At 45.7% G+C, this 27989-nt stretch overlaps 1 protein-coding gene across 3 annotated transcripts; it reads right to left on the bottom strand.

The window, feature by feature from the left end:
• Window positions 1-382: 382 nt before the first annotated feature.
• Window positions 383-3929, bottom strand: LOC119329871. Of its 3 annotated transcripts, XR_005159822.1 has the most exons (4): window positions 3323-3929; window positions 1771-2287; window positions 1518-1628; window positions 383-1316 (listed from the first exon to the last, which is right to left on the bottom strand). XR_005159822.1 is itself a non-coding variant. In XM_037602973.1 (2 exons), the coding sequence occupies exons 1-2, from the start codon at window positions 3808-3810 to the stop codon at window positions 2020-2022; spliced, it is 756 nt and encodes a 251-aa protein (XP_037458870.1). In that variant the 5' UTR covers window positions 3811-3929; the 3' UTR covers window positions 593-2019. The 3 variants fall into 3 exon arrangements, 1 of the variants encoding a protein (XP_037458870.1); XR_005159819.1 differs by having other exon boundaries at window positions 1518-2287; XM_037602973.1 differs by having other exon boundaries at window positions 593-2287.
• Window positions 3930-27989: the final 24060 nt, after the last annotated feature.

The following is a 27989-nucleotide window of genomic DNA, read 5'->3' as shown; positions in this document are numbered from 1 at the left end:
CTCAATGCCCTCTCCACAAGCCGGAGGAAGGTTTATAAAGAGAATTCAGAGCTAAAAGTAGAAAGCGACAGGTTCAACAGGTAAAGAAAAGCAGTAACTTTTTAAAAGTAAGTTGACAACGATCTGAACCGTCTAGATGGAGATCTACGGCTGAAATCGCAGCTCGGCAGCGAAGCGGTAAGTTCTTCTAAGCTTCATTGGATCGTAGATCGACGGCTGACACGCAACCAGGCAAACTCAATGTCACTGTGCTTCATCAGGTGATCACCAACAGTTACCAGGCCTGACAGAGCGTTTAGATCACTGCTTTTATATTTATTGTATTACTGAAATCATCGAAATATGCTATTTCTCTGTGGAAAAATACGTGTAGATCACTAAGTGACCTAAACACTCTCATATTTCTTTACAAAGGGAGTACTACTGAAACGACAAAGTGAGTTGCTCGAATTTACATTGATCTTCAATACTGGACCTCATGTTTGCTATGTTTCAACAGCTTTTTTCACCTTCAAAGTTGCCCCCTTTTTTCATGGAAGTTACTACGCATTGGTAACAAAAGTTGCTACACGGCAACTTGATATCAACATAGTTAACTTCAGTAACGATGATTAGAGCTTGACGATACAAAACTAACGATGAACTTCAATGAAAATGGAATATGAAAGGCCCTAATGGTTTAGTCTGTAAATCAGTTTGTAATATCTTCCTTTTTCCCATCCACACATGCACACATGCAATGTCATACTCTAATCACATGGCCAGTAATACCGTTCTCATTTTTTAGATGAACAATTGCGTCAGTTCCTTAGTCACGTCGTACTTCCAGGCCATCCAATGTCTGCCGATATCCACATCCTGTCCTCTATCTCAGAGCATTTGATATAAGCTTAAGCATGCACATTCATGTGTTGCTGCTACTTCATAAGTAACTATTCATGCAACGAAGATACTACGAAATTTGATTGCAGTACCAGGCAACTATCCTTTGTATGTACAGCTCCTCCCTTGCATCAATATCAGCAATGCAGCGACATATCATACTGCTTGCAGGGTCCTCTATGTGGACCATCTTTCGTACAATGCAACCATTCCAACTAAATCAGGCAAAAGTAAACATCAACATGTACATGCCCTCTCCTCATCCATGTCATAAGCATCAACATGTACATGCTATTCTCTCCTCATAGTACCTTATTTGAATGGCTCCTTCAGGATTGGCACAAAACCACCGTCCCCATAGCATCCTTGGCACAAAGCAACAATCTCAATCCTTTCTGGAGAAGTATGTGCCGTAAACAAGGTGAAGATTTCATCTGGAAAAATAGGAACGATGTATACTTCACAAGGTGGACATTTACCAATAACATATCTAAAGAAACACCAAGCTGAATAACAGGACAGCCATCACACGGTATACATTACGAAGCTGAAAAAAGCATATTATTTACTTCAAAAGAGGCACTCAGTTTAAAACCAATTCAGGACGTGAAACCTGAACACGCTTCACAACTCACCATGTTCTTCAAAATCGGCAGTTGGCAATGAACCGACCCAGTATATCTAACTCAGGCCTTCATTTAGGATAAATTACCATCAGAAGATGAATAAAATTAACCATGGCAGTCCTGCAGCATGTTCAGCAAGTCATCAGAAGCATTTTGATACATAAATGCTCTCCTGACATGTGTGCATTTTGATACTTGACATGTGTGCAAGTCATCAGAAGCATTTTGATACATAAATGCTCTCCTGACATGTGTGCTCAACCTTGATACTTGACACTCCACCACTAGCTCGTTGGATAAACTCTTCATATGAAATTTGCTGTTAACTGACAACCATCAGGGTCATGTTGTCATCCAGTCATGCACAGCTGCAGGCCACATATATTTTCAATATTCCATATCTTTCAAGGAAGAGTGCAGTAACCCGCAGGGTTAGTTATCAACACTCGGTAAACCTCAGGATGCCTGACATTTTCCTACAGTTTATGTAACAAATGAGATCTCAGGGAGCTCAGCCAACTTTCCCATCTTTGGGGCATTTCTTCCCTGCTGCAACACTTCGGGATTCTCTCCTCCTGGCCTGGATCTGCCGGACACATTCAGCAACTAAGACACTAAAATCTGGGGAGATCTGGCCAGTAGGGGGTGGATTAAATCCAACTTTCTTATAAGCCTGTGATATGTTCTTCTGAGATCTTTGCAAGTGAACATTGCAGAGGGAGGGAACTGAAGCTTTTAGGATGGGCCTGCTGCAAGTAATTTGCCCAATCTGTGCACCACTGAAACATTATCAAGAACCTAGTTAGCATTGCTACTGTAGATTTCAGTAAATAGAAAGAGGCCTAGAGAAGTGATGACTCGTTCTCAAACATAATTAAGTACATTGGTGGCAGCAAAAATTACAGAACACTTGAATTGCTGTACTTTGATATAGGAGTATAGTTTAAATATGGTCCTAAAGAATAAGCAAATCATACTAATCGCAAACCTAGGTAATCCCACAACTCGAAGCATAAACATTTCTGTTTTCAGATGACAAAATAAGAAGCTCAAATCTACACAGCAAATTGGTAAAAACTCAAAGAATACCTCGGTTCAAAGTCTCATCCAAGGTACATCAGTGCACAAACAAGACAGGAGATCAAGCATTGCGGCAAAACCCTAATTCGGGGTCAATTATTTATGTTTAGAGCAGATTGGGGATTTTTTTTGCTACAAGAACCTATAGTAGATAGAACGGCACACTAATTGACAACTAGTACGCTACACGTGCCTCACACGTGAGAGTTTAGATAACCAAAGTACTGAGAGCATATTGATATAAGATATTATAATAGGCTAAGGTGTATATTCAGAGTCACATTTGCATTAAGTATAAGATGTAGATTTGTTTCCTGTCATTCATCTCACTGAAAATAGAATTATAGCCATAGAATACTCTATGACTGTGATATATACTACGGAAAACTCAAGTTTAATGTATAAGAATAGCTAAGTACTCTATCTGGAAAGATAAATGTATTTTAGGAATATATCAGCCTTAGTCTTGACCCAAAACAAAAATCGTAGTGTTATTCGTACACTATACAGTTGTATAGAGGTTAGAAATGCCACCTGCATACTAGCATGTCATTCTTCAAATAAAACTACTGATCCAATCCAATCACACCAGAAAGAGAGACAGCCAATCAAACAACTCCAAAGAGACATCCCTAGATGGCTAGATCCAGAAGAAACACCACGACCGAAACAGGAACTCTAACCAGACCAAGGTTCCAAGTTTTACTCTGTATTATGGGCATTAAGAGGTTCACCTCTTGATGATTTGACCACATCCCTTGTACAGGGCCTGATTGGGATCGGATAGGATGTGGGAGTGGCAGTACTTGGCCATAGGCATCGCCCGCACCTTGCAGCCCGTGAACCCACACTTCTTCCTCCTCGGCACCGCCACCGGCCCAGGCTTCGCCTCCGAGCACGCGGCCGACGGGGGCTGCTCGGCCTCGAGCGGACTGCGGCCGAGCTCCCAGACGTACTGCCGGTGCCGCGCGCGCACCTCCTCTGCCATCGCCCAGTACAGCCGTCGGTACACGCCAACGAGCCGCGCCGTGCGTCGGCGCCTCCTGCGTAGCACCTCCTCCCGCGTGAGCGCCTCCGCCGTGGCCTCCATCTCCGGCGACGGCGGGCCGCTGGGGGAGCTAGGGTTTCGGGCCGCCGTCGCCGCCGCCTCGGCCTCCACCTTGGGTACTGGCGCCGTCGCCTCCGGGCTCGTCGTGGCGGCCGGCCGGTAAGAGGAGGTCATGGCGTGCCGAGATTCTGATTTGGGGGAAAGCGGAGGAGTTCGGCTAGGGGCAGGAAGGGAGGACCGGATGGCTCGGGCCGACGGAAGATGGGGAAGTAGAGTCGAGCCGCATGGAGGCTGGGTGTTTTTTTAGGGGGCTGGGTGTTTAACCGTTTGTTCCACGTGAGGGGCGTTTTTGTTAAGTGCATGGATTTTGGTGTGGACGGTAAATATTTATTTGGCGTACACTTCAGGGCACTATTCCGTGTCGTGTTAACTTAGCTAATAGACATGTGAAAGTCTCGCCTAAGTGTCCTGCCTGCTCATCTGGGCCAGAAGACACAAAACATTTGTTGTTTCTATGTGACAGAGCAAAAGAAGTCTGGAGAAGACTAGGGATGGACGATATTATCGACAGAGCTTGTAAAATAGACTATGCGGGTGAGGCAATCTTGGAATATTTACTTTCATTACCAGATCGGGAACTATGTATTATGGGCACTTGTAATGTGCGTGACATGATTGCCATATCAGCCTGGTACTTGTGGTGGGAAAGGCGCAAATTGGTACACAATGAGACTACTCAGAATGCACAACAGATATCCATGGGGATACGCGCTCTCGCTGCCAATTTTGTTACTGCCTCCTCGCCGAAGGCTTCCATTAAAAGAGGAGGATGGTCTAATCCCCCGACGGGATTCGTTAAACTTAACGTTGATGCTTCTTTTGATCACGACCTTCTCAGGGGTACGATCGGGGCTGTCTTAAGAGATGACAAAGGTAGGTTCATCGGTGGGGGGAATGGTAAGATTGACTGGTGTGCAGATGTGTTGATGGCTGAAGCTTTGGGTTAAAATTTGGCATATCGCTTGCGCAAAGGACGGGTTGTAATCGCATAATTATTAACTCGGATAATATGGAGGTGATTGAGACCATGAACGAAGGAGGACGATCATCGGGGGCAGCAGCTGCAATTTTTGATGACTGTTTTCACTTAGCTTGCGATTTTCCTATTTCTAGATTCGAGCATTATAATAGAGAAGCAAATAAAGTTGCTCATGAACTTGCCAAGTTGGCTAGATTTTCATTCATTTCTGATTGGTTTGAGAAACCACATAATGCAATTGTACCAATCCTCATAAACGATGTAATGATTATTTCTAATGAATAAAGCTCGAACTTTCTTTTAAAAAAAGGTGTGGACGGTAAATTTGGCATTGTTGTTTCCTCCGGGTCAGGATCAACATCATCTTGATACCAACGACGAATGACAAGATTGTAGAGTGGTGGTTGCAGGCTCGAAAGCAAATGCCGAAGGAAAACAGAAAGGGCTTTGACTCGGTCGTAATGCTCATTTGTTGAAGCCTTTGGAAGCATCGCAACGGATTAGTGTTCGGTCCGATGAGGGAGGTCTCGACAGTCATCAACTTCACCTGTCGGATCTTTGATGATCTACGTTCTTGGGTTAGGGCGGGAGGACATGAAGTAAACATCTTGATGCGGAGCATCCTTCCATCATCCCCATGGACTCTACAGCAACACACCCAACCCCTCAAGGACCTATGACTCGAGCATGTGCAAGAGCTCTTGAAACCGAGGTGACATCACTCCTCTCACAATTCCCTTTCGATTCACATGAGACATGGTTACTACCTCAAACGGAAACGCTATGCATACTCAGGTACCAAGGAGTTCACCGTGAAGAAGCTAGGAAGCAAGGAGAACCGGAAGCGGAAGACATGCATGAAGACGGAGAGGAAAAAGCACCAAGGACCAGGGTGGCCGGACGATCCGGACGGCGGCCCGGACGATCCGGACAGAGCCCGGACGATCCGGACCCCGGCCCAGACGATCCGGCTAATTCGACCGAAGACTACAGAAGCCTCCCCCCTGAAGCCGGATCATCCGGACCCCGTCCCGGATCATCCGGACCCTGCCCGGACGTCCGGACCGCCAGCCGCACATCCGGCCCTGCGCCTCCACCAGCCGAGTCTCCGGATCATCCGGGCCTCCACCCGGATCATCCGGACCAGCCCGGATCATCCGGCTTCGGACCCGGATCATCCGGCCAGCGCCTGTGTGCGCGTGTTGGGCTGAGCCCGTGTACCCCTTCGCCCCCTAGCCTATAAATAGGACTCCTCCTCCTCCTTTTGAGACTTAGCATTGGATTAGCTCATGTTTGTGTGAGAGCCTTTGCTCATCCACTTGGATACTTCTCCTCGGAGATCAGGACCTCTCCGGAGAAGATCCCCAAGCGGATTCAAGACCCCTCTTTAGGGAAGAACATCAAGGCCTCCTCTTGGAGAAGAACGATTCTGTTGTATCCTTTCCCTTTGTTGATTGTGGGTCATATGTTACTCGATGTGTGTGGTGATCTAGCACTTGTGTGATCGATTCCTTGTTGGTTGAGTGATTCTCTCTCGTTTTCCCCGTGTTTTCCCTTTGTGCTTCCGCGTGTTCTTCGTGATTCCCCGTAGGATCCACTCCAAACGTGAAAGATCGACGCTATAGGGTTCCACCCTACATCATCTTGGTATCATGAGCCACGTTGATCACGTTTTTGGAGCCCCTACCCCATGTTTTCTAGCTTGATTTTGTTGTTTTCGTCCTAAATCCGAAAATCCCCACCAAAAATAGCCCCCCAAATTTTTTTTGCGATTTGTTAGTTTTGATGATGTTTTGTTGATTTTGATCCGTGGATTCGGTGTGTAACTCGTGGATCTTGCTTTTCCCCACCTTCTTCCCCTCGAAATCCATCCAAAATCCGCGGAATCGCCGAATTTCTCGCCGTTTTCGAGTTCTTCCCGAGCAGTTCCCGACCGTGTTTGACCTGCCCGGATCATCCGGACCCTGGCCCGGATCATCCGAACACGCCCGGATCATCCGGCTCCTGGCCCGGATCATCCGGCTTCCTCTGCCGAAACTGCATTTTTGCAGTCCTCCTCCACCACCACCTACGTCCACATACTCCCCCACCCCAACCACCAACACTTCCACCTGCCAAACCCCAGCAACACAACCTCCGTACTACCATTCGACTTTGGGTTCGAGAATTTGAGTGAGATTTCCGTGTCCTTTTGTGTTTCGGCTATTTAGGCGCGGTGCGACATCAACAACTACCGCTCATTTTCGTCGACTACTCATCTTCGCTGCGGACGGTAACTTCGTCCACATCTTTGTCATACCTTGCAATTGCATTGATAACCATCATATACCATCTTTTGCGTTGCTTACCATCGAGACTAGCCATTGAGTATTGCCGGCAACGTGACTTGTGCACATTAGTAAGCATACCCCATATCATACATATCATCGTGGTGCATATCTCGGAATCAACTTGTGTGTCACAAAGTTGTCATCGCATACACAATTGCTATCTTGGTTCGTGAAGTTTGCATAAGAAAAGAGCTCACAAGAGAAAGAGCCACTCAAGCTTTTAAGCAAAGAGGAAAGATAAGCAAAGAGCTTATGAACAAGAAGCATAGCATCATACAACATTAAGATTGTCATATAAGACCATCTTGGATCATTGCACCGAAATACCATACATATAGCATACTTGGGATAGAGATCGTTGCATTTTTGCCTAGTAGGTTGTGCACAAGCTCCGTATCCGCCTATTGTGCAATCGTGCTAGCGTCTCTCTAGTATTGTGCAACAAGAGCATTTTCGTGGATTCCACATTTTGGCTCACTTTTGGTTTGCACAATCCCATTTATCTATTTGCGTGTGTGTTTCCGTGTACCACTACTTGCTTGGTCTACTTGTTACATTTGCGAATTTGCGAATCCTTTTCAACATTTTTGAGTCAAGCTAACAATTGCAATCAATTTTGTACCACCATCCTAACCAAGCTCCACCAAAAGCTTTTACTTGTGTAGGTGTGAGAATCGACAAGGATTGGTACCAATAGTGCTATTTCATTGTCCACATTTGAGTGAACTTGATTTATCTTCAACTTAGGTCAAAGGTACATTGGTATTAGTTCTTCTCCTTCTACCACTCACAATTTTACTTGGTATGATGGATAGGCCAAGTTCTTCTACAAATCCACCTCTCATCGAGAAGGCGACGACATGTCATCATTCGTCACAAAGAGCCACCTCTTTGGTGCTAAAAGGGCGTTACACCAAGAGCAACAAGCTATGAGCGACCGCATCGACAACCTCGCCACCGACTTGCGACTCTCCGAGCAACATACAAGAGACTACTTCGACGACAAGTTCGACTCTCACAAGCAAGAAAATGATGCAAGAATGGACGAGATCCGCGCCTTGATGAGGAACCGACATCATTCCACTTCTTCCTCCTCAAGACGGAGCCGCTCGAGTCGACACCCCGATGACACCTTCTCCGGCTCAAGTACACCGTCTTCGGCCATTCTTCGACGAGCCGCGCATCAAGACCGTCATGCACCTCGCAACCCGCTACATGACAAGCAGTCACAAGAGCAAGACGATGAGCAAGTCCCTCGCCATCAATCAAACCAAGTGGCTTTTGCTCAAGCTCAAGAACGGCAACGACTTCGGCGCCAAGAAGAAGAACGAGCGCATCTACACCAAGAAGAACAAGACGCCGAGGCTCAACGTCTTCAACAACAACAACGAGAAGCGCAAGCGCTTGAGGCGCAACGTGCCCTTCAAGAATCAAGTCGAGCCATCGCCAACCGCAATCGCGAACGGCGCAATCAAGAGGAAGCCCTTCGAGAAGAAATCCAAGAGAGGAACTACCATCCGCGTGCGCAACGGCAAGCTCCACAAGCCCCTCCTCAAGCTCGTCAAGCTCCCCTTCAACCTCAAGTTCAACAAGAGCAAGTTGGTCATGGACTTCCTCCGCGCCAAGAGCAACATGAGGATGACTACCCTCCACGCCAAGGACGTCATCATCACCATCTCCAACAACATAATGAAGAGCAACGCTATGGCAAGCTCAAGTTCACAATGCCCAAGTTCAAGGGAAGCAATGATCCGGAAGAGTACCTCTCATGGGCATTGAAGGTCGACAAAATCTTTCGTTTGCACAACTATGAGGAAGAGAAGAAGATCGCTATGGCATCACTTGAGTTCCAAGACTATGTGCTCATATGGTGGGAACAAGTCCTTGAACACCGGGAAGCAAGAGGTGAACCTCCAATCACCACTTGGGCTCAAATGAAGGATGTCATGCGAGCACGTTTTGTGCCAACCTACTACAACCGCGATCTCTTCAAGAAGCTACAACTCCTCAAGCAAGGAACAAAGAGTGTTGAAGAATACTACAAGGAAATGGAGATTGCCATGATTCGAGCCAATGTCACGGAAGATGATGATCAAACAATGGCACGATTCCTGAATGGACTCAATCATCCCATCAAGAAGATCGCCGACTTCCAACCCTACTCCAACCTCATTGAGCTCGTGCATCAAGCTACAAAGGCGGAACGTCAAGTGCAAGATGACTTCAAGTACGCCAAGTACTCCTACAAGACACACGGCTTCTCCAACAACCAAGCTTCAACAACTACTCCAACTTCGACATCAACCAAGCCTTCTCCAAGCAACGACGACAAGTCAAGTTACAAGAAAACTTCCACAAGTTCAAGTCGTCTTCCTCCTACTACGAGCAACCTCAAGCCGTGTGCTTCATCATCTACTCCAACCGATGAGACCGTCAAGACAAGCTCCTTTAAGTGTTTCACTTGCGGCGGCCGAGGCCACAAGTCCTATGAATGCACCAACAAGCGCACCATGATCCTCAACGACGACGGCACCTACGACTCAATGAGTGGAGATGAAATGGAAGCTATTGAGCAAGTGGCCATGCAACGGCGAGTGAACGAGGATGAAGATGATCAAGTCTTTTGTGATGAAGATACGAGCCCCGCTCTTGTTGTCTCCAAGGTCTCGACACTTCAACATCAACAAGAAGAAGACGAACGATGCCACATCTTCCACACAAAGGCCAGCATCAATGGACGATCCATCAAGGTCATCATTGATGGAGGTAGTTGCCACAACTTGGCAAGCGAAGAACTATTCTCCAAGCTTCAATTGATCAAGAAGAAGCACCCGCACCCCTACAAGGTTCAATGGCTAAGTGACTCCGGCACTATACGAGTCGAGCATACGGTCCAAGTCTCTTTCAAAATAGGTGCTTATGAAGACACTTCGGAATGTGATGTGGTCCCAATGACCGTTTGCCACCTCCTTCTTGGTCGACCATGGCAATTCGACCGTGGTGTCATCCACAATGGGCGAACCAATCACTATAGCTTCAAGATGAAAGGGAAGGAGTATGTGCTACGACCTATGTCTCCTAGTCAAGTGATAGCCGACAAGCAAGCCACCCACCATGGAGAGAAGAGTGAGAAAGTCACCCACCCAAAAGTGAGTGAGAGCCACAAGCCAAATATGAGCGCCTCTTCGCCTAGAGAGAAAAACCTCATCCTATTCGCCACCAAAAGTGAGATAAGAGAAGTGTGTGAGAACCCATCGAGTGTGATGCACTTTGTCCTTGTGTGCAAGGATGGAGAACCAAAAACTAACACTTCTCACGAGCTACCTTTAGTGTTTCAATCTCTTTTGCAGGAATTCCAAGATGTTTTCCCCGATGAGCTACCTCCGGGTCTACCTCCTCTACGAGGCATTGAGCATCGAATCGACCTCATCCCCGGAGCGCCACTTCCAAACAAAGCTCCATACCGAGTCAATCCCGAAGAAACCAAGGAGATTCAACGGCAAGTACAACAACTCATCGACAACGGTCATGTACGTGAAAGCTTAAGCCCTTGTGCCGTTCCCATTATACTTGTGCCTAAGCCCGATGGAAGTTTCCGCTTGTGTTCCGATTGTAGACCTATAAATGCTATTACCGTTCGCTATAGGCATCCCATTCCTCGCTTAGATGATATGCTTGATGAACTTAGTGGAGCCAACTTTTTCTCAAAAATAGATCTTAAAAGTGGCTATTATCAAATTCGCATTCAAGAAGGTGATGAATGGAAAACTGCTTTTAAAACCAAATTTGGCTTATATGAGTGGTTAGTTATGCCTATGGGTTTATCGGAAGCTCCTGGTACCTTCGTGCGTCTTATGCATCATGTGCTTAGACCTTACATTGGAGTATTTGTTGTGGTTTACTTTGATGACATTCTTGTGTTTAGCAAAACGATGAAAGACCATATTAATCATGTTAAATCTGTTTTGCAAACCCTTCGCAAGGAAAGCCTTTATGCAAATTTGAAAAAATGCATGTTTGGTGTTGACAAAGTGGTTTTCTTGGGATTTGTTGTCTCTTCAAAAGGTGTTCATGTTGACGAAACTAAAATTGAGGCAATTAAAACTTGGCCCCAACCAACCAATTTGCAACAAGTGCGTAGTTTCCTTGGCCTTGCAGGATTTTATCGCTGATTTGTGAAAAACTTTAGCACAATAGCCGCTCCTTTGCATGCTTTGAGCAAGAAGAATACTCCTTTTGTTTGGGGAACTTTGCAATCAACCGCTTTTGATGAGCTCAAGTCTTTGCTTACTCATGCTCCGATTCTTGCTTTGCCCAATTTTGACAAAACTTTTCAGGTTCATTGTGATGCAAGTGGTACCGGAATTGGTGGAGTTTTGATGCAAGAAAAACGAGCCATTGCTTATTTTAGTGAAAAACTCTCCGGTGCTCAACTTAACTATCCCGTATATGACAAAGAATTGTATGCTTTAGTGCGTGTCCTACATGTTTGGGAACATTATCTTAGACCTCATGAATTTGTCATCCATACCGATCATGAAACGCTTAAGTACTTAAAAGGTCAAACTAAATTGAACAAGCGTCATGCAAAATGGAGTGAATTTATTGAATCTTTCCCATATGTGATTAAGTACATTAAGGGTAAGGAAAATGTAGTTGCCGATGCACTTTCTCGCATATGCACACTCGTGACTAAACTTGAGTTGAATGTCATTGGCTTTGAGCACATAAAAGACTTGTATGCTAGTGATCCATATTTTGCACCTCATTATGCTAAATGTTTGACACATACATCTTGGGAACATTACTACATCAAGGATGGTTATCTTATGAGAGCTAACAAACTATGCATTCCCGAGTCTTCTCTTCGTTTGCTACTTTTGCAAGAGGGTCATGGAGGTGGACTCATGGGACACTTTGGACGCGACAAGACTTTCGCCACGATCTCCAAGAACTACTTTTGGCCCAAGATGTTCCGCGACGTATCACGCTTCACAAACCGATGCTCTACATGTCGCAAAGCTAAGTCTAAAGCTCAATCTCATGGTCTTTACATGCCTCTTCCTATTCCCTATCAACCATGGGAAGACATTAGCATGGATTTTGTACTTGGTTTGCCTAGAACTCAAAATGGAAAGGATTCCGTTTTTGTTGTTGTGGATAGATTTTCTAAGATGGCACATTTTATTCCTTGCAACAAGGTAGACGATGCTTCACATATTGCAAATCTCTTTTGTAGGGAAATCTTGCGCCTCCATGGAGTACCAAAGACAATCGTCTCCGACCGCGACGTCAAGTTCTTGAGTTACTTTTGGAAGACCCTATGCACCAAGCTAGGAATCACACTCTTGTTCTCATCCGCATACCATCCTCAAACCGACGGCCAAATGGAGGTGACGAACCGGACTCTCTCCACTCTACTTCGCATGTTAATCAAGAAGAACATCAAGGAGTGGGAGGCGTGTCTACCCATCGCCGAGTACGCCTACAACCGCGCAAGACATACGACTACCGGCAAGTCCCCCTTCGAGGTCGTCTACGGCTTCAACCCATTGTCCCCATTGGACATTCTACCTCTTCCTCTACAAGAGCGCACCAATCTCGACGCAAGTGCCCATGCAAGCTACATCAAGAAGATGCATGAAGATACAAGAAACACCATCGAGCACCAAGTACAATGACTAGCGACCAAGCTCAACATCAACAAGCAACCCATGATCTTCAACATAGGCGATCTCATGTGGCTACACCTTCGCAAGGAACGCTTCCCCAACGAACGCGAGTCCAAACTACTACCTCGAGCCGATGGACCCTTCAAGGTGTTAGCACGCTACAACAACAACGCCTACAAGCTCGACCTACCAAGCAACAAGTACAACGTGAGCGGCACCTTCAACGTCAAAGACCTCTCGCCTTTCCATGGTGATGAAGATCTAGATCCGAGGTCGGATCCTTTCGAAGGGAGGGGATATGATGCGGAGCATCCTTCCATCATCCCCATGGACTCTACAACAACACATCCAACCCCTCAAGGACCTATGACTCGAGCACGTGCAAGAGCTCTTGAAACCGAGGTGACATCACTCCTCTCACAATTCCCTTTCGATTCACATCAGATATGGTTACTACCTCAAACGGAAACGCTATGCATACTCAGGTACCAAGGAGTTCACCGTGAAGAAGCTAGGAAGTAAGGAGAACCGGAAGCGGAAGACATGCATGAAGACGGAGAGGAAAAAGCACCAAGGACCAGGGTGGCCGGACGATCCGGACGGCAGCCCGGACGATCCGGACAGAGCCCGGACGATCCGGACCCCGGCCCGGACGATCCGGCTAATTTGACCGAAGACCACAGAAGCCTCCCCCCTGAAGCCGGATCATACGGACCCCGTCTCGGATCATCCGGACCCTGCCCGGACGTCCGGACCGCCAGCCGGACATCCGGCCCTGCGCCTCCACTAGTCGAGTCTCCGGATCATCCGGGCCTCCACACGGATCATCCGGCTTCGGACCCGGATCATCCGGCCAGCGCCTGTGTGCACGTGTTGGGCTGATCCCGTGTACCCCTTCGCCCCCTAGCCTATAAATAGGACTCATCCTCCTCCTTTTGAGACTTAGCATTGGATTAGCTCATGTTTGTGTGAGAGCCTTTGCTCATCCACTTGGATACTTCTCCTCGGAGATCAGGACCTCTCCAGAGAAGATCCCCAAGTGGATTCAAGACCCCTCTTTAGGGAAGAACATCAAGGCCTCCTCTTGGAGAAGAACGATTCCGTTGTATCCTTTCCCTTTGTTGATTGTGGATCATATGTTACTCGATGTGTGTGGTGATCTAGCACTTGTGTGATCGATTCCTTGTTGGTTGAGTGATTCTCTCTCGTTTTCCCCGTGTTTTCCCTTTGTGCTTCCGCGTGTTCTTCGTGATTCCCCGTAGGATCCACTCCAAACGTGAAAGATCGACGCTATAGGGTTCCACCCTACATCACATCTTCTGTGAGTAGTAGAGTAGAGTTTTAGGAGTGAAGTACCGAGGGCTGGTCGGTGACCACGAGTGTGGTACCAGGGCCTTGGTGTAATCATCAACTTCTTGTACATATTTCTGCCTTCTATAAAGCTAAGGTACGCGATTGCGTACTCTAAAAGAAAGGTTCTGCACAACAACTTAGGCGAGGCTATTATGGGTGCAGCTAACCTAATATCACGTGTACTGGGCGCGGCCTCGGCAGAAGCTTTGGCCGCTCAAGGGATTCCATTTACTCGAAACCCTGGGCTGCTCTGGAGTACTGGTGGAATCAGACTCGTTGAAGTTGATACATGCATGCAATGGTCAATTGGATCTGTTCGGCCCTTACTCAATTACAATGGCAGAAGTATTTGCAAAAGCTCAAACTACTACTAGTATATATTTTCAGCATTGCCCTAGGGATGCGAACCAGGTGGTGCATAATTTAGCAAAATATGTGTATGATTCGAACTTGGTTATTTTTTGGGAGGATGACCCCCCAAAGTTTTTGCTGCCTTTTGTAATACATGATGTAACTCAGTTGGCTCATCGATAAAATGCGCCGAGATGGCATTCCCCTCAAAAGAAGTGCATGGATTTAGACCTTCCATAATAAATGATCTGACGCGAACCGACCTATCGTTGATGGTTAGAGGATAGTGGTATCCCCAGCCCACTAGGGTTCAAATCCTGGTGCTCGCATTATTTCTGGATTTACTTTACAATTTGAGTGTATACGCGTATGTATGAGCGCTTGCGTCTATACTATGTTAAAAAATGATTCGTCGAACACGTCACTGCGTACCTTTGACCCAAGACACATCGGTGGAGGAATCTCGTCAGAAGCGCAATACCAAAGACACGTCGGCGAGGTATTTTGGAGACCCAGAAGCCCACAATTTTTAGGACCTTGTCAGGGCGCGACGACTATAGGCTACCTTAGGGATGCGTTTGGTTGATCACATTGTTTTTTGCCCATTTGCATACTTGTCTCAGTTAAGTCTGGTTGAGCATACGCAGGCAAAAAATCAACATATGTGTGTTGATTGGTTGCATGCATATCCTCTCCCTGGATGGTAGCAACGCCTTTGCGCACCGCGTTTGGTTGCTCGCATGGTGATGAGGACATCAATACCATTGTTACACCCACAGCCCCTGCTGCTATACATACTGGACCAATTACTAGAGCTCGCGCACGCCAACTAAATTACTAGGTACTTTCGTTTCTTGGTAATGATTCTAATGTTCATGAGAATATGATGCTGCCTAAATTGGATACATTTGTTTTGCTTACAAATGAAGGGCCTAGCTTGGAGAAGGATGAACATTGGAGCAAGAGAAAGCATGGAGATGATGGCATGCGCAAGGGGAACAAGAACGGAGTTACGAGTGATGATTTCAGGTCTTTGAAGCCACCATAACGAGTGCATGAAGCCTTGGACGAAATATACAAGATGCCACTTCATAAATTTCGTCCAGAGGCTATTATAGGTGCCGCGTCACCTTTTTATTGGGCCAGGCCCATGTAATTTCGAAATACATTAGTATAGGCTATTTTTAGAGTCCGTATGTGTGGGGAAACAAGAGATAGGGTTGATTTCGGACCCCTCCACCAAGGGCCACGAAATTCCCCCTCTTTTCCTCCATATATACAGCCCTTAGGGCACCGTTCAGACTTTGGGTTTTGTTTAGATTAAAGTTCGCCATAGCTGCAACTTCGCGTACTTCGTTTGTGTTCAACGACCAGACAAAGGCGTCATAGAACCCCACCTTGATCAATAAAGCTTTCATCTTATATTCGCAATATCCAGATTGCAATCTCAGTTTCTTGCTTGTTCTTCGTTTGCTCGCAGGAAACAGACCCTCGTGGTCAGGTTGATCGTGCTCCGGCGTGGTCAATAACCTCTCGGAGTTGGTTTAGCGATTGCTAAGGCGCGACGTCCTCGCACGTTCGTAGTCGGATTGTCAAAGTCGACTTCCACCAAAGCGATATCCATCATCTCATCGAAAGACGGGACACCTTTGCCCCTATCAAGTGGTATCAAATTTCCAGGTTGCTCGGTGAGATTTTACAGTTTTTCCTAGTTTCGATTGAGTCTGTTCTTCATACCTACAGTCCATGAAAAAGCCACACAAAAAATTAGGGTTAGTCCATCATATCTGAACCAATCTGAGCCTTTGCATAATCTTTTTAGGGTTTTGCTTTGTTGAATTTGCGGTTGCATCGTCGTGTCTAGTTGCTGGTCTTAGAGTCTAGTCTTTTAGAGTTTCGAGTTCTGGTCATAAGTTGTCACGCCGCCGCCGCACCATCATCATCGCCCCTGCCATCTACCACCACCGCTTATCCGCCACCGCTTCGAATCCGTATCCATATACCACCATCGCTGTCATATACCACCACCGCTGCCATCTACCACCATATATCCACCACCAATCCGAGTTCTTGTCATATTAGGTTTGTTTTCGAGATCCATCTAGTTTCCGATTCGTGTTTCCTTGCCGGAGTAGGTTTCGGAAAAAAAAGTCCAGAAACCACCCTCCGTTTAGGCCCAAAATTTTCCGAAAATGCACTTGTCGAAAAATTTTCTGGCTATCCTATTTTTAGGTGTTTCTAAGCGTATTGAGACAGTCGCCGTTATAGAAAGTTTTTTTTGACCCGTTTCCAGTTTTTGGGTCCGGGCAGTCGAAAAAAAAATTGGTCGAAAAAATTTCGTGCCCATCCTGTCAGTTTGACCCGGGAAGAGTTTTGAGACACTCGCCATTATAGTGATTTTTCGCAAAAAAAGAGCGAAAAAAAAATTCCAGAGTGTGCTTTTCCCCTGTTTACGTGCAGTGCCGTGATTTTGTTAGTGTTCTAGGCTCGCGTCTCTAGCACGGTCTAGCCTAGGACCAGCACAGTACCGTCGTTGAGCGTTTATTCAACTTTGCATCTCTGAATTGATTATTGCTGACCCTTTTTGCTACCATATTATAAGCCTTCCCAGCTCCACATACATCTACGTCGTGCGTTTGACTCTCCCTGGTAATCGCTCTATCCAAGATTTGAGAGTTTTGACTACAACGGTTGCCGATCACCACTTGCTGTTGGGTAAGAACTGGTAAGAATTTGAGGTTTGCTTGACGGGTTTGTGATACACCACCACCACTTCTTAGTAGTCTGTAGGATCATATTCTTGTGTGTTTCTATTTGCTGCTAACCATGGTAGGATCACAAGCCGATGAGACTGATTGGGAGAACCTGATGAACAAACAACTACATGATAAATTTCAGCAAATGATGAGTGGACAGGTGCAAGATGTGCTAAACAGATTTGACGAGGCCATGGAGAAGATAGATGCCATTGAGAAGACGTTCGAAACAAAGCTTGATAGCAAGTTTAATGAATTGCTCGTGCGTTTTCCACAACCACCGCCGGCTGCACCTATCGCACCTCTGCAACAACAACAACAACGCCTCCTTCCGAATCAGTATGGACGAGCGAAGCGTGTTCCTATTGTGGATGGCCAAACTTCTGGTGCTGCTGTTCCTATTGTTGATGCTTCCTTGGCTCCTTCTACTGTTGCTGCTGGTACCCAGGAGGATGATGAGTATGCGGGCGATTATGAGGATGAGGTTGATCAAAATCAGCACTACGTGCAGCCACCTGCACCACCACCAGCAGGTCGACCTCAGGTATATATTCGTAATGGTAGGCCTGCACCACCACCTCAGGTACGAGATGATGTCCATATTCCTAAACTAAAATTGAATATTCCACCATTTGAGGGTAGATATGTTCCTGATATATATCTTACTTGGGAGTTAGAAACTGAACAACGATTTACATGTTTACAATATCCTGAGGAGAGACGGGTTGCTGCTGCTGTTTGTGCTTTCACTAGTTTTGCATGTGTATGGTGGTCTGAACATTGTAGATTATATCCTATTCCAACTACTTGGGCTGCTTTGAAAACTGCTATGCATACGCGTTGGGTTCCACCATATTATCAACGTGAATTGCTTCAAAAATTGCAGCGTTTAAGACAAGGGAAAAATTCTGTAGAAGAATATTATCAGGAATTACAAACTGGCATGATTCGATGTGGTATTGTTGAGGAGAATGAAGCTATGCTTGCACGTTTTCTGGGTGGATTAAATAGAGAGATTCAGACCATTCTAGACTATAAGGAGTATACTAATATCACTCGTTTATTCCATCTTGCTTGTAAAGCTGAACGTGAAGTGCAGGATCGACAAGCATTGGTGCGAACTAACTTTTCTGCAGGCCAACCTTCATCATGGACACCGCGTGCATCTTCTACTTCAACTGCACCAGCACCTCAATCAGGTGCCTCCTCCAGCCGTGATACAAGAAAACAGGCACAACCACCATTATCTGCCAACAGCGCACCTGCCGGGCCTGCACAGAGTTCTTCTTCTTCCATGGCATCGACAGGGCACACAAGTGATATTATTTGTCGTCGTTGTAAGGGAGGAGGTCATTATGCGAGAGAATGCAAATCTCCGCGTGTGATGATTGCTACCGAGGGTGGTGGATATGAGTCCGCTAGTGACTATGATGAGGAGACTTTGGCTCTTATTACACGTGAAGAACATGGTGGAGATGATTCTGATCATGAGACGCAATACATGGCTCCTGAAGACACTGACAGGTATGAATGTTTAGTTGCTCAACGTGTTTTGAGTGTGCAGGTCACACAAGCTGAGCAAAATCAGAGGCACAATTTGTTCCATACCAAGGGAGTTGTGAAGGAATGTTCTGTGCGCGTCATAATAGACGGAGGGAGCTGCAACAACTTGGCTAGCATGGAGATGGTGGAGAAGCTTTCTCTCACCACAAGACCACATCCACATCCTTACTACATCCAATGGTTCAACAACAGCGGCAAGGTTAAGGTAACATGTACTGTTCATGTGCATTTTAGTATCTCTACATATGCTAATTATGTTGATTGTGATGTGGTACCTATGCAAGCATGTTCCTTATTACTTGGTAGACCATGGCAATTTGATAAAAATTCTATACACCATGGTAGAAACAATCACTATACTCTTGTTCATAAGGATAAAAATATTACTTTGCTTCCTATGACTCCTGATTCCATTTTGAAAGATGATATTAATAGAGCTAATAAAGCAAAACAGGAGAAGAATAAGAGTGAAATCATATTGTGGCAAAAGAATTTGAGCAACAAATGAAGCCTAATAATAAACCATCTAGTGTTGCTTCTGAAATTAAATTGAAAAGTGCATGTTTATTTGCCACCAAATCTGATATTGATGAGCTAGATTTCAGCAAATCTGTTTGCTATGCTTTTGTGTGCAAAGAGGCATTATTTTCATTCGAGGACGTGCCTTCCTCTTTGCCTCCTGCTGTCACTAACATTTTGCAGGAGTTCGCTGACGTCTTTCCACAAGACGTGCCACCGGGATTACCGCCTATTCGAGGGATTGAGCATCAGATTGACTTAATTCCCGGTGCTTCACTGCCAAACCATGCACCATACCGTACCAATCCAGAGGAGAAGAAGGAGATTATGCGTCAAGTACAAGAGCTTCTCGACAAAGGTTATATACGCGAATCCCTTAGTCCTTGTGTTGTTCCTATTATTCTAGTGCCGAAAAAAGATGGTACGTCACGTATGTGTGTTGATTGTAGAGGCATTAATAATATTACTATTCGTTATCGTCATCCTATTCCTAGGCTAGATGATATGCTTGATGAATTGAGTGGCTCTACAATATTCTCCAAAGTTGATTTGCGTAGTGGATACCATCAAATTCGTATGAAATTGGGAGATGAATGGAAAACAGCATTTAAAACTAAGTTTGGATTATATGAGTGGTTAGTCATGCCTTTTGGGTTAACTAATGCACCTAGTACTTTCATGAGATTAATGAACGAAGTTTTACGTGCTTTCATTGGACGATTTGTGGTAGTTTACTTTGATGACATATTTATTTATAGCAGATCTTTGGAAGAACATTTGGAACATTTACGTGCTGTTTTTATTGATCTATGTGATGCACGTTTGTTTGGTAACCTTGGGAAGTGCACCTTTTGCACCGACCGAGTATCTTTTCTTGGCTATGTTGTTACTCCACAGGGAATTGAAGTTGATAAAGCCAAGATTGAAGCTATTGAGAGTTGGCCGCAGCCCAAAACGGTCACACAAGTGAGGAGTTTTCTTGGCCTCGCTGGATTCTATAGGCGTTTTGTGAGAGATTTCAGCACCATTGCTGCACCTCTCAATGAGCTTACAAAGAAAGATGTGCCTTTTCTTTGGGGTACCGCACAGGAAGAAGCCTTCACGGTATTGAAAGATAAGTTGACACATGCTCCTTTACTCTAACTTCCTGATTTTAATAAGACTTTTGAGCTTGAATGTGATGCTAGTGGAATTGGATTAGGAGGTGTGTTATTACAAGATGGCAAACCTGTTGCATACTTTTCTGAAAAATTGAGTGGGCCTAGTCTGAATTATTCTACTTGTGATAAAGAATTATATGCTCTTGTTCGGACTTTAGAAACATGGCAATATTATTTATGGCCCAAAGAATTTGTTATACATTCTGATCATGAATCTTTGAAACTTATTAAAAGTCAAGCTAAACTGAATCGTAGACATGCTAAATGGGTTGAATTCATTGAGACTTTCCCTTATGTCATTAAACACAAGAAGGGAAAAGAAAATGTTATTGCTGATGCATTGTCTCGTCGCTATACTATGCTTTCACAACTTGACTTCAAAATATTTGGTTTGGAGACCATCAAAGATCAATATGTGCATGATGCTGATTTTAAAGATGTAATGCAGAATTGTAAAGAAGGAAGAATGTGGAACAAGTTTGTCGTTAACGATGGATTTGTGTTTCGTGCTAACAAGCTATGCATTCCAGCTAGCTCCGTTCGTCTTTTGTTGTTGCAGGAGGCGCATGGAGGAGGATTAATGGGACACTTTGGCGTGAAGAAGACGGAGGACGTACTTGCTACACATTGCTTTTGGCCAAAGATGAGACGGGATGTTGAGCGTTTTATTGCTCGATGCACTACATGTCAAAAAGCTAAGTCACGACTCAATCCTCATGGTTTATATATGCCTTTGCCTGTACCTAGTGTTCCTTGGGAGGATATATCTATGGACTTTGTTTTAGGTTTACCTCGAACAAAGAAGGGGAGGGATAGCATATTTGTTGTCGTGGATAGATTCTCGAAAATGGCACACTTTATACCATGTCATAAAAGCGATGATGCTGCTAATGTTGCTGATTTGTTCTTTCGTGAAATTATTCGCTTGCATGGTGTGCCAAATACTATTGTTTCAGATCGTGATACTAAATTTCTTAGCCACTTTTGGAGATGTTTATGGGCTAAGTTGGGGACTAAACTGCTTTTTAGTACTACTTGTCACCCCCAAACCGATGGACAAACTGAAGTAGTCAATAGAACGTTGTCTACTATGCTTAGGGCTGTTTTGAAGAATAATAAGAAAATGTGGGAGGAATGCTTGCCTCATATTGAATTTGCTTATAATCGTTCATTGCATTCTACTACTAAGATGTGCCCTTTTGAAGTTGTGTATGGTTTCCTACCTCGTGCACCTATTGATTTGTTGCCTCTTCCATCTTCGGAGAAGGTTAATTTTGATGCTAAACAACGTGCTGAATTGATTTTAAAAATGCATGAGTTAACTAAGGAAAACATTGAGCGTATGAATGCTAAATATAAACTTGCTGGAGATAAGGGTAGAAAACATGTTGTGTTTGCACCTGGAGATCTTGTTTGGTTACATTTGCGTAAGGATAGATTTCCTGATTTGCGCAAATCAAAGCTCCGTTTAGGCCCAAAATGGGTGCATGAAGCCTTGGACGAAATATACAAGATGCCACTTCATAAATTTCGTCCCGAGGCTATTTTAGGTGCTGCGTCACCTTATTATTGGGCCAGGCCCATGTAATTTCGAAATACATAAGTATAGGCTATTTTTAGAGTCCGTATGTGTGGGGAAACAAGAGATAGGGTTGATTTCGGACTCCTCCACCAAGGGCCACGAAATTCCCCCCTCTTCCTCCATATATACAGCCCTTAGGGCATCGTTTAGACTTTGGGTTTTGTTTAGATTAAAAGTTCGCCATAGCTGCAACTTCGCGTACTTCGTTTGTGTTCAACGACCAGACAAAGGCGTCACAGAACCCCACCTTGATCAATAAAGCTTTCATCTTATATTCGCAATATCCAGATTGCAATCTTAGTTTCTTGCTTGTTCTTCGTTTGCTCGCAGGAAACAGACCCTCGTGGTCAGGTTGATCGTGCTCCGGCGTGGTCAATAACCTCTCGGAGTTGGTTTAGCGATTGCTAAGGCGCGACGTCCTCGCACGTTCGTAGTCGGATCGTCAAAGTCGACTTCCACCAAAGCGAAATCCACCATCTCATCGAAAGACGGGACACCTTTGCCTCTATCACTTTCACAACTTGACTTCAAAATATTTGGTTTGGAGACCATCAAAGATCAATATGTGCATGATGCTGATTTTAAAGATGTAATGCAGAATTGTAAAGAAGGAAGAATGTGGAACAAGTTTGTTGTTAACGATGGATTTGTGTTTCGTGCTAACAAGCTATGCATTCCAGCTAGCTCCGTTCGTCTTTTATTGTTGCAGGAGGCGCATGGAGGAGGATTAATGGGACACTTTGGCGTGAAGAAGACGGAGGACGTACTTGCTACACATTTCTTTTGGCCAAAGATGAGACGGGATGTTGAGCGTTTTATTGCTCGCTGCACTACATGTCAAAAAGCTAAGTCACGACTCAATCCTCATGGTTTATATATGCCTTTGCCTGTACCTAGTGTTCCTTGGGAGGATATATCTATGGACTTTGTTTTAGGTTTACCTCGAACAAAGAAGGGGAGGGATAGCATATTTGTTGTCGTGGATAGATTCTCGAAAATGGCACACTTTATACCATGTCATAAAAGCGATGATGCTGTTAATGTTGCTGATTTGTTCTTTCGTGAAATTATTCGTTTGCATGGTGTGCCAAATACTATTGTTTCAGATCGTGATACTAAATTTCTTAGCCACTTTTCGAGATGTTTATGGGCTAAGTTGGGGACTAAACTGCTTTTTAGTACTACTTGTCACCCCCAAACTGATGGACAAACTGAAGTAGTCAATAGAACATTGTCTACTATGCTTAAGGCTGTTTTGAAGAATAATAAGAAAATGTGGGAGGAATGCTTGCCTCATATTGAATTTGCTTATAATCGTTCATTGCATTCTACTACTAAGATGTGCCCTTTTGAAGTTGTGTATGGTTTCCTACCTCATGCACCTATTGATTTGTTGCCTCTTCCATCTTCGGAGAAGGTTAATTTTGATGCTAAACAACATGCTGAATTGGTTTTCAAAATGCATGAGTTAACTAAGGAAAACATTGAGCGTATGAATGCTAAATATAAACTTGCTGGAGATAAGGGTAGAAAACATGTTCTGTTTGCACCTGGAGATCTTGTTTGGTTACAATTGCGTAAAGATAGATTTCCTGATTTGCGCAAATCAAAGCTAATGCCACGTGCTGCTTGAGCTGCCTGCAGATTTTGGGGTTAGTCCCACTTTTAACATTGCAGATTTGAAGCCTTATTTGGGTGAGGAAGATGAACTTCTGTCGAGGACGACTTCATTTCAAGAAGGGAAGGATGATGAGGACATCAATACCATTGTTACACCCACAGCCCCTGCTGCTATACATACTGGACCAATTACTAGAGCTCGGCCACGCCAATTAAATTACCAGGTACTTTCGTTTCTTGGTAATGATTCTAATGTTCATGAGAATATGATGCTGCCTAAATTGGATACATTTGTTTTGCTTACAAATGAAGGGCCTAGCTTGGAGAAGGATGAACATTGGAGCAAGAGAAAGCATGGAGATGATGGCATGCGCAAGGGGAACAAGAACGGAGTTACGAGTGATGATTTCAGGTCTTTGAAGCCACCATAACGAGTGCATGAAGCCTTGGACGAAATATACAAGATGCGACTTCATAAATTTTGTCCAGAGGCTATTATAGGTGCTGCGTCACCTTTTTATTGGGCCAGGCCCATGTAATTTCGAAATACATTAGTATAGGCTATTTTTAGAGTCCGTATGTGTGGGGAAACAAGAGATAGGGTTGATTTCGGACCCCTCCACCAAGGGCCACGAAATTCCCCCTCTCTTCCTCCATATATATAGCCCTTAGGGCACCGTTTAGACTTTGGGTTTTGTTTAGATTAAAGTTTGCCATAGCTGCAACTTCGCGTACTTCATTTGTGTTCAACGACCAGACAAAGGCGTCATAGAACCCCACCTTTATCAATAAAGCTTTCATCTTATATTCGCAATATCCAGATTGCAATCTCAGTTTCTTGCTTGTTCTTCATTTGCTCGTAGGAAACAGACCCTCGTGGTCAGGTTGATCGTGCTCCGGCGTGGTCAATAACCTCTCGGAGTTGGTTTAGCGATTGCTAAGGCGCGACATCCTCGCACGTTCGTAGTCGGATCGTCAAAGTCGACTTCCAGCAAAGCGATATCCATCATCTCATCGAAAGACGGGACACCTTTGCCCCTATCACATGGTATGTGGTAAGATGAGTTCATGTTGTTTGGTTACATACGAGCATAGAGTTGTGCTCACCTTGTACCCTACTTGGTGAGCTTACCAATACTACTACACCTTACACACGATCACAATGAGCACACCAACATCACGACAGTGCTATGACAATGAACTGGACGAAGATGATGAAGTTCTTTAGCCCTAATGGACGATCGACCTTGCCAACCTCATCCTTGTTGCATGAATGCTCTCACATATACTTGGAGTAAGCATCTTCTGCCGCCTGCCTAGTCTTAAACCCTCTGTGGCTGTCGCCGTACCCTGAAACTTGTTTGTTGCAAGCTTCACATCAACTGTAAACCCCTGAAACCCTACCTTCGAACACCGTATACCACTTGCCCTAGCAGTGTAAATGAGCAATAAGTTGAAGCAACAAGCATTGGAACACAGAAACAGTAGGCAATGAAGAATTCTAGGAGCAAGCAATGGAGCATAAGAGCATTAGTAAGCATGCATGATCATAGCAAGTTCAACTTACCACTACTTTGGTGTCATCCTACCACCACATCCACAAGAGGATGTAATCCTACCACCACGATCACCGCGAGGATCCCCGTGAGGGGTTAGTATAAACCACCTCACCAAAATATACATACCATAAGATTGTTTTCAAGCCCTAACTACACAAAATATACGTCGTCGTCATCATCGTCATCGTCGTCCTTGTTGCCATCGCCGTCGAGGATCATGCCCGTCGTCGCCACCAGCAGAAGCAACACTGGTAGGAGTGCTTGCCCAGCCAGGTTGATACGGGGCTAACCTGGTGTAGGCCGATCTTTCACGATTGGAGTGGGATCCCTCGAAGAACATGAAGAACACGGGGAAGAACGGGGAGAAATCACAAGGGAAAACACTCAAGAACAAGTCCATTCACACATCCACTAGACAATCAAACACACAAGATCCACAAGGGTACATGAACAACAAAGGGAAAGATACAAGGTAAGTGTCGGTGTCAAAACCAGCGGATCTCGGGTAGGGGGTCCCGAACTGCGCGTCTAGGCGGATGGTAACAGGAGACGAGGGACACGATGTTTTACCCAGGTTCGGGCCCTCTTGATGGAGGTAAAACCCTACGTCCTGCTTGATTAATATTGATGATATGTGTTACAAGAGTGGATCTACCACGAGATCAAGGAGGCTAAACCCTAGAAGCTAGCCTATGGTATGATTGTTGTTCGTCCTATGGACTAAAGCCATCCGGTTTATATAGACACCGGAGAGGGCTAGGGTTACACAAAGTCGGTTACAATGGTAGGAGATCTACATATCCGTATTGCCAAGCTTGCCTTCCACGCCAAGGAAAGTCCCATCCGGACACGGGGCGAAGTCTTCAATCTTGTATCTTCATAGTCTTGGAGTCCGGCCGATGATGATAGTTCGGCTATCCGGACACCCCCTAGTCCGGGACTCCGTCAGTAGCCCCTGAACCAGGCTTCAATGACGACGAGTCCGGCGCACATGTTGTCTTCGGCATTGCAAGGCGGGTTCTTCCTCCGAATAATTTATAGAATATTGTGAACATCAGGATAGTGTCCGGCTCTGCAAAAATAAATTCCACGTACCACCGTAGAGAGAATAATATTACACAAGTTCAATCTGCTGACGTATTTGGTGGTGTGACGTCATACCACTACCAAGCCTTTACTCAAATTGTTTTTATTGTTCCACCTCCGCGCGTTTAGCGAAGCGATTTCCTTGGCACGTCTTGTCGAAGCAGAGATCGTGATCCCCTTATTCCGGGATTCCCATCAATACAGACGTGGGTAATCCAACCGCGCCATTGATTGTGACACTTGGGAGATAAGCGAGTTTTACCAGGGCGGTGGGGACACATGTTTTTGTCCGCCCATATAAGGGGATAAAGATCCAACCCTTTTACCCGCGCCTTCTTCCTCCTTGGCTTATCCATCTCCGTGAACTCGAGCTCCAGCGCCCAAGTCCGCACTTCTCACCTCAACCTTCTCCAACTATGTCCGGAGCAGGAGGCAAGTGGATGGCCTCCTCTGTCACGGAGGGGCAGATCCAGAAGCTGTGCGACGCTGGATATTTGTCCAGCGACATCGCGCACCGGCTCCCCGACGAGGGAGAGCTCATCCCCACCCCCAGGCCCCATGAGAGGGTAATATTTCTTCCCCATTTCCTCCGCGGACCGGGCTTCCCACTTCATCCCTTTGTCCGGGATCTCATGTTCTACTATGGCCTAGATTTCCATGATCTGGCCCCGAATTTCATCCTCAACATCTCGGCATTTATCATCATGTGCAAGGCCTTCCTCTGCATCCAGCCCCACTTCGGCTTGTGGCCCAAGACTTCCAGTGTCAAGCCGAAGGTTGTGAAGGGCAGCCAAGCGGAGTGCGGAGGCACCATGGTGGGCAGGATGTCCCATGTTATGTGGCTGGAGGGCACTTTCGTGGAAACCATTAAGGGGTGGCAATCGGGGTGGTTCTATATCACCGAGCCGCGTGACCCTGATTGGGCGGCGACCCTCGAATTTAGATCTGGCATCCCTACACGGCTCACCTCCTGGAAAGAGAGTGGCCGGATCTGCGGGGATTCGGAGGAGCTGACCGGACTCCAAGCCTGTATCCAGAAGCTGGTGGACAAGAAGCTCAAGCTTTTCAACATAATCCACGTCATGCTCATCCGCCAGATTCTCCCGTGCCAACGACGGGGCTTCAACATGTGGGAGTTCGATCCGGCGCAGCACCAGACTCTGAGCGGGCTCTTCGATGCTACGTACGAAGATGTCTGGAAGGTGCTATTCAAGGGCACTGAGGCTCCCGCATCCGCTACCAAAGATCGCGGATTCTGCTCGCAGCGTCCAGCCGACGAGGTAACTGATTTTGCCACTTGTTTTCCATAGTTTGACTCTATGCGGGATCTAAACTCCCTTTACCTTTGACAGGACTGGCTGGCGAAGGTCGAACGGACTATCTGTCCGACCCCATTGCCAGAGGACCCAGCGGACGCCCGCCTAACAGGGCAGCTGGCTCCGGCACCCCACGTGGTGCCGGAGAAGAAGGCCAAGAAGAAGGCCACGGGGACTCGGAAGAGTTCCCATTTTCAGGTGCTATCGGATGATGAATCCGAGGCCGACTCCTCCCACCAAGGCGAGGAGGAGAAGAAGAAAGCCTCTCCCCCAGCGGGGGGAGGGAAGAAAAGGAAGGCCTCCCCAACAAGGGAGGCCGAAGGGTCCAAGAAGGGAAAAACTCTTCCCCCGGACTGCTCCGCCAACGCCAGTGACGACGACGAGGACTAGCCTCCAAGGGCCAAGCCCCTGGCGAGATCATAAGTATCCGGACTCTCGAATAACTTC

Source organism: Triticum dicoccoides, chromosome 1B (genome assembly GCF_002162155.2).
Source record: "Triticum dicoccoides isolate Atlit2015 ecotype Zavitan chromosome 1B, WEW_v2.0, whole genome shotgun sequence".
Taxonomy (NCBI): Eukaryota; Viridiplantae; Streptophyta; class Magnoliopsida; order Poales; family Poaceae; genus Triticum; species Triticum dicoccoides.
Note: the sequence above shows the minus strand (reverse complement) of the source record. Positions and strands in the feature narration are given on the sequence as shown.